The 14,903-nt window shown below is 44.4% G+C and overlaps 1 protein-coding gene across 1 annotated transcript in view; it reads right to left on the minus strand.

Annotated features, from left to right (window-relative positions):
- LOC137561754 (matrix metalloproteinase-21-like) overlaps positions 1 to 14,903 on the minus strand; it is a 90,266-nt gene that overhangs the window by 31,251 nt on the left and 44,112 nt on the right. Inside the window, exons 2-3 of the mRNA XM_068273104.1 lie at positions 11,082 to 11,413; positions 748 to 1,399 (exon numbers count right to left, since the gene is read on the minus strand). Of these exons, the coding sequence (XP_068129205.1) occupies positions 748 to 1,399; positions 11,082 to 11,255 (826 nt within the window). The 5' untranslated portion in view covers positions 11,256 to 11,413. The remainder of the gene's footprint in view (positions 1 to 747; positions 1,400 to 11,081; positions 11,414 to 14,903) is intronic.

Raw genomic sequence — 14,903 nt, forward strand, 5'->3', positions numbered from 1 at the left:
CGTAACAGTTGCTATGGTTGCCATGGCTATTTGTGACACTCCTGGCTAGAATCCACCATTACAATGTAAACAATATTAGGGCAAAGTTCTTACCTTGACCACAGCAGTGATGAGCATAATCTGCTAATTACGATTATGTAAAATAATCAATACATAATTATGATTTGGACATTCAATTGATTATGCGTAATCCATTCGTAATTTCGCCTAATTATGCAAAATTTTGCGTAATTTTCTGCCGACTTTAGCGGTTAATACCAAAGCACACATGTTAAGGGCAAGTCGAAATATTGTAAACAAGTCAAAATATTTTCTTTTTAACAATGGTTGGTTTTTAAACTCAGAAAATTTTCAGTTAGAAAGCATTTTGCCTTTGCATTTCAATTATCTCCCAAAAAAACGAAAAAGTTATTTTTAAAAATTATTTTCATGACTTGTTACCACTCTTCCCTTTAACATACGTAGCAATTTTTGTGCCAACACCATGTGTGGGAGCCTTGCTAGTAAGTCGGCACAAAATTACACAAAAATTATGCTAAATTATGGTTCCTGATTACGTTTACAAATAAAATTAACTGCGATTTTTCCTGAAATTTCCCATAACGATTTTGCATCATAATTGCAAATTATGATGCAAAATTACAATTATGTGAAATTCATGCACATCACTGGACCACAGTACTAGAATTTCCCTTCTTTTCAAAATATCACTGAAGTTAATATTATCTGAAAACAGTTTAGACCTGCCTGTGCCAAATCCAACTCGAATGTCTATGTCTTCTCCAGAGAGGTCCTCCTGGAACTGCAGTGGGATGACCTCACTCCACATGCGGAAGGCTGTGCGAAGAATCCTCCTCTGCTGCTCGATGCTCAGCTGCATGCTGTATCCTTCACCCATCAGTTTCCATTTTAATGTCCTCTTGGAAATACTCATGGCATTTCCATTCTCCACAGCATTTCTGGCATCCCGTTTTTTTCTATAGTGGTCAACCAGTATGGACAAAACACTTCTCCTTCCACGCTGAGATGTTTCCAACTCTGTGGAATTCTGAAGGGTTTCGTTTGTGGCCAAGAGGCCCAAAGTTTCATTTCTACGTCTTGATAGGGTTTTGTGGTCAGGAACCCCGCAGCGGGGCTTGTTCATGGCCAGCTTCGTAGGGGTGTCCAGAACGCCTGTGGCATTTAGTCCGTTGGCTTCCTGAAAATTTTTCAAGGACTCTGAAAAGGACGGATTTATCTCAGTTTTATTAGGAGGAGAGGAAAAAGACCTTTCTGAGGATTCACCCTCCGATATAAGCTGGGAAACATCTTGTGGTGCTTGATCAAGTTCTGAGAAGTCTTCAAATGCTTGTTCCTCCCAGTTTACAGGTTTCACCCAGCCATACTTCACCAGATATTGCTGCAGAGAAAGGAAAATCACTCAGAATCAATGCACAACAACACAACAGTCAGGAGAAGCCATGGGGAACGATACAGGGAGTCCTCAACATCGTAGTGGGTCAGCAGTTCGTACTGGTGGGTCGTTTGTACAGGGCCGGTTCTAGACTTTTTGCTGCCTGAGGCAAACGTGTGAGGATGCGCCCCCCCACCACCCCCACCCAATTTGGAATGATCGCACAGCACCCGACAATCTACTCTGCTTCATTTAATGTTCTCACATGACATGCTGCAGCTCAACACAATTGCAGACTGGCTGGCTGCGAGTCTGTGACAAACAAACTGCTCACCCTCAGCCACTCCATTCCTCCTCAGGAAGGTACACACAGTACAAAAATTCTGCCCCTGAAATCTCTGCGCCTGATGCAAATGTTTTACCTTGTTTCATGAGAGAACCGGCCCTGGATTTGTAAGTCGGGGGCTCCCTGTATTTGGCATATAAGACACAGTGACTTTTTCTCCCCATTTCTCCTATATGCCACAAAAATATGTTAATTGAATAAATACAGTAATAAACATTAGTCAATATGTCATGTGTGGTCCAGATTTAAAGAGACACTGAAGCGGAAAAAAAATTATGATATAATGATTTGCATGTGTTGTGTACAGCTAAGAACTAAAACATTAGGAGCAGAGAGAGAAGTCTAATAGTGTTTCCAGTACAGGGAGAGTTAAGGTGGCCATACACTGGTCGATGTGCCATTAGATCGACCAGTTGACAGATCCCTATCTGATCGAATTTGATCAGAGAGGGATCGTATGGCTGCCTTTACTGCAAACAGATTGTGAATCGATTTCAGCCTGAAACCGATTCACCATCTGCTGAGCTGCTCCTGCCACCTGCCCCCCCCCCCGTATACATTACCTGATGCTGGCTCCCGGGCATCTTCTCCGCATTGCATGGCTCTGTTCCGGCTCCATCCCGGCGCTTCCTGTGTTACTCCGTGACCAGGAAGTTCAAATAGAGCGCCCTCTATTTGAACTTCCTGGTCACTGCAGTGACACAGGAAGCGCCGGGATGGATGGAGCCGGAACAGAGCCGTGCAGTGCGGAGAAGACGCCCGGGAGCCAGCCTCAGGTAATGTATACTTGATCGGATCGGCCGCCGCTAGCGACGCGCACTTTACCCGCGGGCGATCGAGGGTAATTTCCCGCACGGCGCGATCGACGGACCGATCCGATTTCGGGAGGAAATCGGATCGGCGGCTGCGTTTACCGCGAACGATTGGCAGCAGATTCGATCCCAGGATCGAATCTGCTGTCGAAACGGCCGCGAATCGAGCCAGTGTATGGCCTGCTTTAAGAAACTCCAGTTGTTATCTATGCAAAAGAGCCATTGAGCTCCACGGCTTTCAAAGTCGCAGAAAGCTCTGTCTTCTGAAGCTTATTATCTCAAGTGTCTGACACTGTATTGTTTTTTTCCCTGCAGAGGACAGTTCAAAAGTTCACTAGCCTGCTCTGTAAAATCATTTAGAATGCTGAGTAGTGTGTAAACTGCAAATATTAGAGAATGATGCAATGTTATAAAAAATAAACTTTAACCACTTTATCCACCACTGCAGCATATCTACCATGTCCTCTGTGACTTCATCTAAGCCACGAGTCAGTAGATATACGTCTTGTAGCAGAAGCAGTGCTGTGCAGGATTGGGCTTGTTCCTGTGCACATCTCTGGCACTATCTGAGGCAGCACTAATTGGTGAATGGAAATATATGTTTCCTGATTTCTGTAGCATTATTTCAGAATCAAATATCTTCACCTTAAATTGTGACAAGAACATAATCTAAGTTTTGTGATGTGCATTAAGAATAGCCAAACACAATCTGTGTTTTTTATCTACAGTAGCACTTTTTATTTTTAAACTGGAATTGGTAAAACTAAGAAATAATGTGTTTTTTCAATTTTTTTCCTTGTTTTCCCATTAAAATTAATAGAAAACAAAATTGTTAAAGGGAAAAAAAGGCATACAATGAAAGTCTAGTTTGTCTTGAAACAATATATATTTCATTTCTGTGTCCTAAGTAGGGATAACGTTATTTCTGATTAAGGGCTGGTGCACACCGAGCGGCTTTTTGGGCGTTTTCAGATCCGCTTGCGGCTGCGGATCTGCTTGGTCAATGTATCTCAATGGGGTGGTGCACACCAGAGCGGCAGGCGTTTTGCAGAAACGAAAAATGCCTGGGTGAGGCATTTTTTGGATTTCGGATGCGTTTCTGCCTCAATGTTAAGTATAGGAAAAACGCAAACCGCTCTGAAAAACGGCACTTCAGAGCGGTTTTGCAGGCGTTTTTGTTACAGAAGCTGTTCAGTAACAGCTTTACTGTAACAATATATGAAATCTACTATACTGAAAACCGCAGCAGCAATCCGCAAAACGCTAGCAAAACGCCTCATAAAAATAAAAAAAAGCGTTTAAAAATCTGCTAGCATTTTGCGTATCTGCTAGCGGGTTTTGGTGTGCACCAGCCCTAAATAAGGACATAGCTAAACTGTCAAAACTGCTCTGCTCCATAAGTGGGAAACAAGGTCTGGATGCAAAGTGGATATAACTAAAAATAAAAATATGAGAATATTTTCTTTGCTACTAATGTTCTAGTAATTATCCGTACTACACAACCCATTCATTAGATCATATTTTTTTTCCGCTTCAGTGTCTCTTTGAATCTTCATGAAGGAACCTCAGCATATTAGTTGCTTAGTGCAAAACTATAAATATTCCATATATATAAATGAAAAGAGAAAAAAAATGAAAAGATTGAAAAAATTAAGTGTCTTGTACAACAGTACGTAATATATGCGCATTTGTAATATAATGCATATTAAAAAGTGAACTACAGGTATGTGCAATATAGGGACTGCGTGCCTTTTACTTGTGCAAAATTTGCAATGGAGACTCAAAAATAGATCAATAAAGCAACAAAATATGTGTCAAGTGCTTTGTGCAAAAAAATCCTGTTGTATATGTGCATACATGACAACAGAGATGGATTAAGATCAAAGGGGGTCCTAGGCAAGGCAGTAACTGCAGTTCCCTCTTATGGCCTATTTTTGTAATCTGTGGTGGAAAGGGATCAGCGAAGGTGGCAGGTGGACCCCTTGACACCCACTGGGGCCCCTGGCGCCTGCCTAGTTTGCCTTGTGGATGATCCTGCTCTGCATGATGTATGTGCATTTTAAAGGGAAGGTTCACGGTCTCCTCCGGTGGCACACCCGACCTGGCCAGGCCAGCTGCCAGGTCGGGCTCTTCTGCGCTCCAAAATGCGCCTCACGCAGGCGCGCTAACGTCATTGGACGTCCTCCGGGCTGTACTGCGCAGGCGCAGAACTACAGCCCGGAGGACGTCCGATGACTTCAGCCCACCCCCGTGAGGCGCATTTTGGAGCGCATTTTGGCAGCCAGCCTGGCCAGGTCGGGTCCGCCACCAGAGGAGACCGGGAGCCTGCGGAGTGGCGCAGAGGGCACGTCCTGCCTCCCACGGGCTGGAGGAAGCCCCAGGTAAGTGGATTAGCTTTTTTTTTTTTAACCACCGTGAACCTTCCCTTTAATAAAATGAACTGAGTACAATCAATCAATATACATGAAATTAGGGAGATGGTGCTGAAACCAGGATTTTGTGAACAATATTACAATGTACTAGTATATATTGCATAGACATAATATAGCTTATACCATCGACAAGGTGTCATACTCCTGAAATATACCATCAATAATGTCTAATACTGATGTAAGGGTTTTTGAGATATATTTGAAATGTATTATGTCATTTAGCAGCGCCAGTATACACATATGTGTATTTTTGTTTGTAGGCACTTGTGTTGCCCTGACGAAGCGGGCTGAGACCCGTGAAACGCGTTGTCCTTTTAATCATTCATGCTGGGTTCACATATGACATAGCGTGAAAGGCTGCGTTTTATGTCAGATTCTATGTTAATGCTGTGTGCGTTTTTTGTGCGTTTTTATATTTCCATTTATGCAAATCACTAGGAAGACACCATGAAGCGGAAATACAGCATAAAAAAATTATTTCTTGGAAAAAAACGCATATACAAACGCATGGAAAACGCATACCACTGTGTTCCCATTGACTTTCGTTATGTGCGTTTTTGGCAGCCATCCTGCATTACATGCAACAAAACCAGCGTTTTTGCGTCTTTATATGCGTTTTCTCCTGGGACCCATAAACTCCCATTAGCGGCAAAAGTGCAGCTTTTTTACGCAACGCTAGCGCTTCTGCTATGTGTGCACCCAGCCTCAATCCTTTACCTGTGGTTTGGGTTCTTACATCTTGAGTGGTAAAGACACCTCCCTCCCCCTTAATATTTTTTGTTTTATTGCATTACCTATTTTGGTGCGCCTCCTCAGCCCCCCAGTACTAAATTACCATAAAAGTGGGTATCTCTATGTATAAAATACAAGTGTCCCTGCATCCTGTCCCTGTGTCAGTGCTTTTGCGCTACTGCGCATGTCCTGCACCGACACACCTGTTGGGACAGGACACAGGACGGGGCAGGAGGTGGCCGAGCGAGCGGACCAGTGCTTGCGCACAGCAAGCGGCCGGCATTGAAAGACCTTGAGCCCGTTTTTAAATGGGCTTAGGTCAGCTAGTCCTATATAATAATTTGCCTTTGTCTCTGTGTCCCATGTCCCTGTGTCAGTGCTTTTGCGCTACTGCGTTGGGACAGGCACGGCGAGCATGGGCATGCATGCGCACGACAGCGCTGCTGACATGCGGCAGTGGCGGCAATGACAGACCTAGAGCCCGTTTTTAAACAAGCTTAGGTCGACCAGTCCTGAATAATTTACTGCATTCCACTATATGTGGCTACTACAGGGCCTCTTTACAAAGCACATCTTGGTTTTATTTTTCATAAAGAATGATATAAATCCTTCCAGTTTTCCCAGATGGCAGAAGAAAAACATTCACCAATCACCGAGCGTGTTTTTTCTGGGTGGCCGGAATATCTCATGGCTCTCTTCCAAGAAGATGTCTGTGAGGTGAGAAATATCCTCTCCTGATATTGAGGATTAATAAATCCCCTCCTGAAAACAGGGAAACACCCTTCACCTGCTTGGCTGTGGGCCCGCTGTGCGTGTGCTTGGCAGGGATGTGATGCAAGAACTGCCCTGCTCTCTGCTCTCACTCATACATCACCAGAGGCGCTAGCTGCATGCTTACTGACATGTCTCCACACTAGAACTCCACACCTCAATCCCCAAATGTGATGGCTCAGCCTCAACGGGCTTAAAAAAGAAACCGTGACTAAGAATTGAACTTCATCCCAATCAGTAGCTGATACCCCCTTTTACATGAGAAATCTTTACCTTTTCAAAAATGGATCATCAGGGGGCGCTGTGTGGCTGATATTGTGGTGAAAGCCCTCCTACTAGAAACTCTGAGGACCATGGTCCTTGCAGTTTCCTGTCTGTGAACCTTGTTGCATTGCGGGAAATAGCTGTTTACAACTAAGTTCAACTGCCAAAAGCAAGCAGCAGCTACATCACCTGCCAGCAGTAAAAATGTCACCATGTAATAAATATTATAAAAAAGGTAAAATAGTATGGTTCCACCCCAGAATATTACAGTACTACAATTTCAAACAGACAAAAGGCGGGGTTTTCTTTGAACCAGAATTCTCTTATTTATACTTCGTTCACAGTATCTTCAAATTGCGGACAGGACGTGTAAGTACAAAACCAGACTTCCAATTCACATAAAAAGACTGCCAGTCTGAATTGGAAGTCTGGTTTTGTAGTACCATGTGATAAATGTCAGAATGTAAATCAGCGATTTAAATGATTTTACAATGGGCAAACACTGACTAAATCATTTATACATAATTATTGTAAAAACGGAACACTTTTTTTATTTTATTATTTTCACTGGAGTTCCTCTTTAACTGCTGAAATCCGAGGGCTGAGAGATAGCAAAAGACAACTGAATACAATTTAAACCAGCAGGGAAGCCACACTACCCTAGGGGAAAAAAACACATATAAAAGTAGATAAATACTTGTTCTACTTACATAACACTGTCCACGTTTTGATTTCAGTGAATTTTATATAGCAGATAAAGAGAAAACTGTTCCAGGCATATCCATCTTTACTGCCTCTGACTGAAGACAATCCTGATGTAATTTCCTCCCGTACTGTTTTTACTCCTAGAAACTGCTCTGTCATATCTAGCTTGCTTTGTAAACACAGATCATATATCAGCAGCTTTTGCAGAGGGGAGAGGTGTATTTCCCTTCTCAGCCTCATGTCACACTAAACTGCCCTCAGCCAGTGCAGTTTCTAGGCTAAAATGCACCCAGGGAGAGGGTGTAAAAATTGCGCCCCCCCCCCGGAGCAAGGTATGGGTGCCCGCAGTATAGGTTAGCCAGGTCTAGTTTCACTTAGTATAGGTCCCCCCAGTATAAGTAGCCAAGAATAGGTACCCCAGTATAGGTAGCCAGGCATAGGTGAGCCAGTATAGTTGCCCCCGCTATAGGTTAGCCAGGTAGGTGCCTCCAGTATAGGTAGCCAGTATAGTTGCCCCCAGTATAGGTTAGATAGGCAGGCGCCCCCGGTATAAGTTAGATAGGTAGGTGCCCCAGTACAGGTTAGCTAGGTGGGTGCCTCTAATATAGGTAGCCAGAATAGTTGCCCCCAGCATAGGTTAGATAGATAGGTAGGTGCCCCCAGTATAGGTCATTTAGGTAGGTGTCTCCAATATAGGTAGCCAGTATAGTTGTCACCTGTATAGGCTAGCTAGGTAGGTGCCCCCAATACAGGTTAGATAAGTGCCCCCAGTATAGGTTAGATAAGTTGCTGCCCCCCCTCCCAGTATAGGTTAGATAGGTAGCTGCCCCCCAGTATAGGTTAGATAGGTAGGTGCCCCCCAGTATAGGTTAGATTAGGTAGCTGCCCCCCCCTTCCAGTATAGGCTAGATTAGACAGGTGCCCCCCAGTATAGGTTAGATAGGTAGCTGCCCCCCAGTGTAGGTTAGATAGGTAGCTGCCCCCCAGTGTAGGTTAGATTAGGTAGGTGCCCCCCAGTATAGGTTAGATAGGTAGCTGCCCCCCAGCGTAGGTTACATTAGGTAGGTGCCCCCCAGGATAGGTTAGATAGGTAGCTGTCCCCCATAATGGAGGGGGGAAGCACCGTAGCCGCGGGGAGGGCAACCCGACCTCTCCCTCCCTCTCCCGGGCCGCCCTCCGTGCTCCCCCCTCAGATGTATAGTGAGCAGCAGCAGCCAGGGAGGGAGCGCTGTATACAACATACCTCCCTGGCTCCAAGCGCTGCTCTCTCGTCGCCGGTCTTCTCCCATCTGCCTACACGCGTATACATACGCTGCTTCCGGCTAAACAGGAAGCAGCGTGTGTATAAGCATGTATGCAGAGAGGAGAAGACCGGCGGCGACAGAGCAGCGCTTGGAGCCAGGGAGGTATGTTGTATACAGCGCTCCCTCCCTGGCTGCTGCTGCTCACTATACATCTGAGGGGGGAGCATGGAGGGCGGCCGGGGAGAGGGAGGGAGAGGTCGGGCTGCCCTCCCCACGGCTCCGGCGCCCCCTCCCAACAGCGCCCCGGGCGGTGGCACGCCCCGCACGGGCTAGAAACGGGCATGCCCTCAGCCAATCAGCAAGGACGAGGAACAGGAATGTGGGAGGGGTGATGACAAGCTTCCCCCTCTCCGGCAATGTACCAGAATATCTCCTAGAAGAAAACTCAGGAGGAAAAGTTAATTGCATGTGGGCCCTAGAGTGCTCTGGGAGGATAATTCTGCATAGCTAAACAGCATAAGCTAAGCTACATACCAATGTATACCACAATTTGGGTAAAGACTAGAGGCGCCCCAGTGTGAATAATATTGGATTAAAAACAAGATAAAATCAAAATAAATGAGGTGGCTTACCTCAATGACAAGATCTTTGTACAGACAAAGAAATATTTATTTAGCACAGGCTACGCGTTTCACGGATCTAATCCCGCTTCCTCAGGCCAATAACAGTGCCAATTGCAAATAGCCGATCACCAAAGGGAGCCTCTTACCAATATATACATATAGGAAATGTTTCTGTTGCTAAAACCAGGAAAATTACTGTAAAAGTGGGAATCTTGAATACTGTATTTTTTGGACTATAAGACTCACTTTTTCTCCCCCAAAAGTGGGGGAAAAGTGACTGCATCTTATAGTCCAAATGCAGGAAGTTCCTGACTTGTGAACAGCTGCCAATACCAACCTCCAACCCACCGCAATGTCAGGGACTCCCTGTACTGTGCCCATGCAGAGGAGGACACAGGGGGGCAAGCGGAGGACACAGGGGGTCATACAAAGGGTCACAGAGAAGGACACAAGGGGGACACAAAGGCGCACAGAGAAGGACACAAGGAGGACAGAGACGTACATATGGGGGACACAGGAGGACACAAGGAGGACAGAGGCGGACACACAGGGGGCACAGGAGGACACAAGGAGGACAGAGGCGCACATACGGGGGACACAGGAGGACACAAGGAGAACAGAGGCGGACACAAGGAGGACAGAGACAGACATCCGGGAGACACAGGAGGACAGAGCTGGACACAGGGAGAAACAAGGTAAAGAGGGCATGAGGTACAAAGGGAACATAATCCACAAGATGCCCCTTCACCATGGATGCACCAGGTTTAGTATACATTTTACTGGTTAAGGGCACCGCCTTTGACGTGGGAGACCAGGGTTCGAATCCTGGCTAGGGTCTGTACCTATTCAGTAAGGAGTTCAAGGCAAGACTCCCTAACACTGCAGGGTGGCCTCCTGAGCCCGTCCCAGTGGCTGTAGCTCTTGAGCGCTTTGAGTCCGACAGGAGAAAAGCGCTATACAAATGTTCGGATCATTCTTTTTTTTCCCCTGGTTTTTGTCCTCTAAACCTAGGTGCGTCTTATGGTCAGGAGCGCCTTATAGTCCGAAAAATACTGTAATTAACTGCATTCCACTATATGTCACCAATAGTACCATTAATGATTGCGTTTAGACTAGGGTTGTCAAACTCAAATACAAAGTGAGTCGAAATTGAATACTGGGTCCTAGTCGCAGGCCAAACTCAATGTCTATGGCCACATTCCTCCCTTACAATGTTCTCTGGTGTCTAATGGGTCCCCTCAAAAACCTATACAGTTCCCTGATGTCTAGTGGTCCTCCCTCCCCTATACAGTTCCCTGGTGTCTAGTGGCCACCACCCTTCCCTATACAATTCCCTAGTGATAAGTTACTTCTCCCTACCTCTGCATATGGCTTCACTGGTGTTCTAGGGCTTCACCTCCAATATAGCTTCCCTGGTGGTCTAGAATAGGCCAAACATAATGCAAAGTGGGGAGGCTACTTGGAGGACAAATTTAATGGCTCTGAGGGCTGGAGTTTGACATGTATGGTTTAGACGCTCCCTACATTTCAATTTTAGAACTGTTCTTCTTGCCACTGATTTGAATTTGATTCAGAGCCTCGGATACTTCATTTTTTCTTACCTGCAAAATCATAATTACGATCAAGATCGTAATTGCCAAAGTTCAGCAAAATTTCATAGAAGTTAAATGATCCGTTACGACCGTCACGAGTCTGCACCCCACCTCAATGTGCCCCACCTAAGGAACCCCACCTATGGTGGTAATCCAGCAAGTCTTACCTGGGCAGCCTCTGGGCTCAGGATGGCATCGGCCTGCGGGTGCCCTTGCAGGTCTACATCAGAATGGTCTCTGTTGTGGTAGAGTTTTTCGGAATCTGCCCCCTCCAGTGAGTACAGCAGGTAGAGGAGAGTAATTGGGAGTAACACCGTTTTCAGGCAACCAGCTTGCTCCATACCAGGTCCAGCTTACCGTCTTCTGCTTTCATGTGATCGGCGGTGAAAACTCCTGTAGCCTCACTTGTAATCAAGCTGTTCAGTGAAAAGTTTGCTTTTTCGATTGACTTCTTGACTCTGTGAATTGTTTTTTATCCTATTCGCGAGATCTTCCGGTACTTGTAGAGAGAAGAAGAGAGTTATAAATAGTTACCATGGGCGTAACAATCACCCCTGAGACCCCTGATAACGCAGGGGGGCCCAGAGGCCCTCTCCCCAACCACAAGTGCAGCCAATTAGAAAAAAACATCCCCGCCACCTTCCAGACACTGCCTCACATTAGAACTCTCTCTGCTGCCATTCGCCGGCTCCCGATCCCATGACCTGGATGGGGTCCGAGGACTTAGAGCAGGGCCGGGCCATTGAGTTCAACCAGAAAATAAGGTACGACAACAGCCTGCACCTTCACATATCCCTGTTGATACAGAGGAAGGCATAAAACTTTGGTCCAATCAGCTCCAAAAGGGGAAAAAAATCCTTACCGTGTCCAAATTGCAATCAGATAAAAACCCCTGGATCAACAACACCGGGAATTACCTAGTTATTATAGCCATGGGTGTCTTTCAAGGGAAGCATCTAAGCCCCCTTTAAACACAGATATAAAATCTGCTTCCTGTGGTAAAACATTCCGCATTTTAATCACTCGTACTGTAAAGAACCCTTTCCTAAAGAAATGGCTAAAACTTTTTTTTTCCTCCCTACACAGATCATGTCTTCTACTCCTTTGCACAAGCCAAGGGATAGAATGCTCATCTGCCAGGTCTTTCATTTCCCTCTGATGTATTTATACATGATAATTAGATCTTCTCTAAGGCAAACTGAATTCCATATTCCATATGCGGCCTCACAAGAGAACTAAACAGGGACAATATTATCTAGCATCCCAAGTTTTTATTTCCCTTTTACTGCATCCCAAAATGTTATTTAATTGTTCATCATATTTATTTTGTGAAGTGTCATTGGATTGAACATTGATTACAAATAACATCTGTAATTTATATCGTTATAGAAAACAGATTTGGTCTATAGAAGTTATCTGCTGTACATGCTTTGAAGGCTTTTTCTGGCCAGCAAGCTGGCGTGTATCAAAAAAGGGCGCCTGGAAAAAAGGGCGCGGGGTATAGCCAAAATTTTAAGTTTTAATGCAAAACCATATTTTTCTTTTAAGGGGTTGTAAACGAAAATTTAGTGCTAAATAGGTTAAATAAACGGAAATGAAATGGCAAAATACCGTCTATAACAACAAACGAATTCTGAAAAGAAACGTCAAATATCGTCTATAACAAAAACGATATTTACACTTGTATTAAGCATAGCAATGCAATGGTAGGTCAGTATAGAAGAGAAAAAGGAAAAACCCGCAGGGTACCAGGAGCCCTCTTGGTGTATTATCCTCAGATAAGGACGTTAGAATTTATGAATAAATATACTCACAAGTGTGGGTTGCTTGAAGGCAACCACTTGTATCGGCATGTGGGGAAGTCCCGTCCCCACTCGGTCTTTACATTCGCTGGTCGCTGCTCCTCAGAAAAAGGCTTCGCTTCTTGTAAGTCACGAAGAACCCCACCAGTGGGGTATACGAGATCGTTTTCCAACAGGAATAGGAGGCGCCCGTGTGGTGTATTGGGTGTTCTCTTTGTATAAAGAGACTCCACTCGATAAAAAGTTACGAAGGTTTATTTTAGCACAAAAGACAACGCGTTTCGCGGTCCAAGCCGCTTCCTCAGGTCAATAACAGGTGCTTCAGGCGTGGTCCGGAGAGACAGAGCGCCAAGTTTTGGCGCTCTGTCTCTCCGGACCACGCCTGAAGCACCTGTTATTGACCTGAGGAAGCGGCTTGGACCGCGAAACGCGTTGTCTTTTGTGCTAAAATAAACCTTCGTAACTTTTTATCGAGTGGAGTCTCTTTATACAAAGAGAACACCCAATACACCACACGGGCGCCTCCTATTCCTGTTGGAAAACAATGCAATGGTAGGTTTTACAGATATTTTACTGTAATTATACCAAACTGTAGGCTCACACAGATCTCTCCTTATCCCTATCCCTAACCCCTAGACCCCTCTTTGTTTAAATATATATAATTTAATAAATTGTATATATTACATATATTGTGCTGTAACTATACCTAACCTTACTCTCACACAGAGCTCTCCCTGTACCTATCCCTAACCCCTAGACCCCCCTGGTGGTGCCTAACCCTAAGACCCCCCTGGTGGTGCCTAACCCTAAGACCCCCCTTATGGTGGATAACCCTAAGACCCCCCGGTTGGTGCCTAACCCTAAGACCCCCCTGGTGGTGCCTAACCTTAAGACCCCCCTGGTGGTGCCTAACCCTAAGACCCCCCTGGTGGTGCCTAACCCTAAGACCCTTCCTGGTGGTGCCTAACCCTAACCACCCCCCTGGTGGTGCCTAACCCTAACCACACCCTGATTGCGTATATTAAACTGTAACTATACCTAACCCTCCCTGTACCTAACCCCTAGACCCCCCTGGTAATGCCTAAACCTAACCATCCCCACCGCACAAACACTCTAAACACATATAAACAATAATATATTTAATCCTTAAAATACTTCTCTACAAATAACATGAATAAAATAATTTATATATTTGTAATAGAATAAATAGCCTTAAAATAGCCTTAAAATCATGTATACATTAATATTATAAATAGAGAAAAGTATATATAAATATATACAATACAATAGATAGCCTTACAAGCATTAGAAATCTTAAAATAACAGTAATATTAAAAGCGATATTTTAGTAACGATAATCAATGCATTATAAGTGTAAAAACAACCTTAAAATAACAGTAATATTAAAAGCGATATTTTAGTAACTATAATCAACGCATTATAAGTGTAAAAACAAAGTTAATACCAAAAGCGATGTATTTCTAATACAATAAGGTTGAAAGCAGTATTTACGCATTATACATATGAAAACAAATTTTTAAATGATCAAAAAAGTGTAAACGAAAATTTAGTTGTTATACTTTTGTAAGCGAAATTTTTAAACTAAATAATAAGTAAAACTGATATAAGTGAAATTTAAAAATGAAAAAATAAGTATAACACAAACTCAAAACGAACTTGTAAACGATATTTGTTATAAACCTTATTCTGTAAACGGAAACTTTTGTTAACACGATCCCTGTAACGCTATTTCTCGGGCGCCCTTTTTTCCTGTCGGGCGCCGAATAGCCGATATTTTGCATTGCAGTCTATGGCGGCGCCCTTTTTGTCCACTATCCCTGTGCGCCCTTTTTTACTAGCACCAGTGGGCTGACTCGCCTACTTCAAGGTGTCAGAAATTGTGCAATGCCCTTATTTACCTGCAGATGGCAGTAAGTGCCTGGGCAGTAATGACAAACATACAACATTTACATTGCACTTGCTCCAGGCAAACTCAAAGCGCCAGAGCTGCAGCCACAAAGGCACGCTCTATAGGCAGTAGCAGTGTTAGGAAGTCTTGCCCAAGGTCTCCTCACTGAATAGGTGCTAGCTTACTGCACAAGAAGAGCCGAGATTCAAATCCAGATCTCCTATGTCAGAGACAGAGCCCTTAACCAGTACACTGTCCATCCACTAATGAACTTTTAC

Source organism: Hyperolius riggenbachi, chromosome 3, assembly GCF_040937935.1.
Source record: "Hyperolius riggenbachi isolate aHypRig1 chromosome 3, aHypRig1.pri, whole genome shotgun sequence".
In the NCBI taxonomy this organism is placed as follows: domain Eukaryota; kingdom Metazoa; phylum Chordata; class Amphibia; order Anura; family Hyperoliidae; genus Hyperolius; species Hyperolius riggenbachi.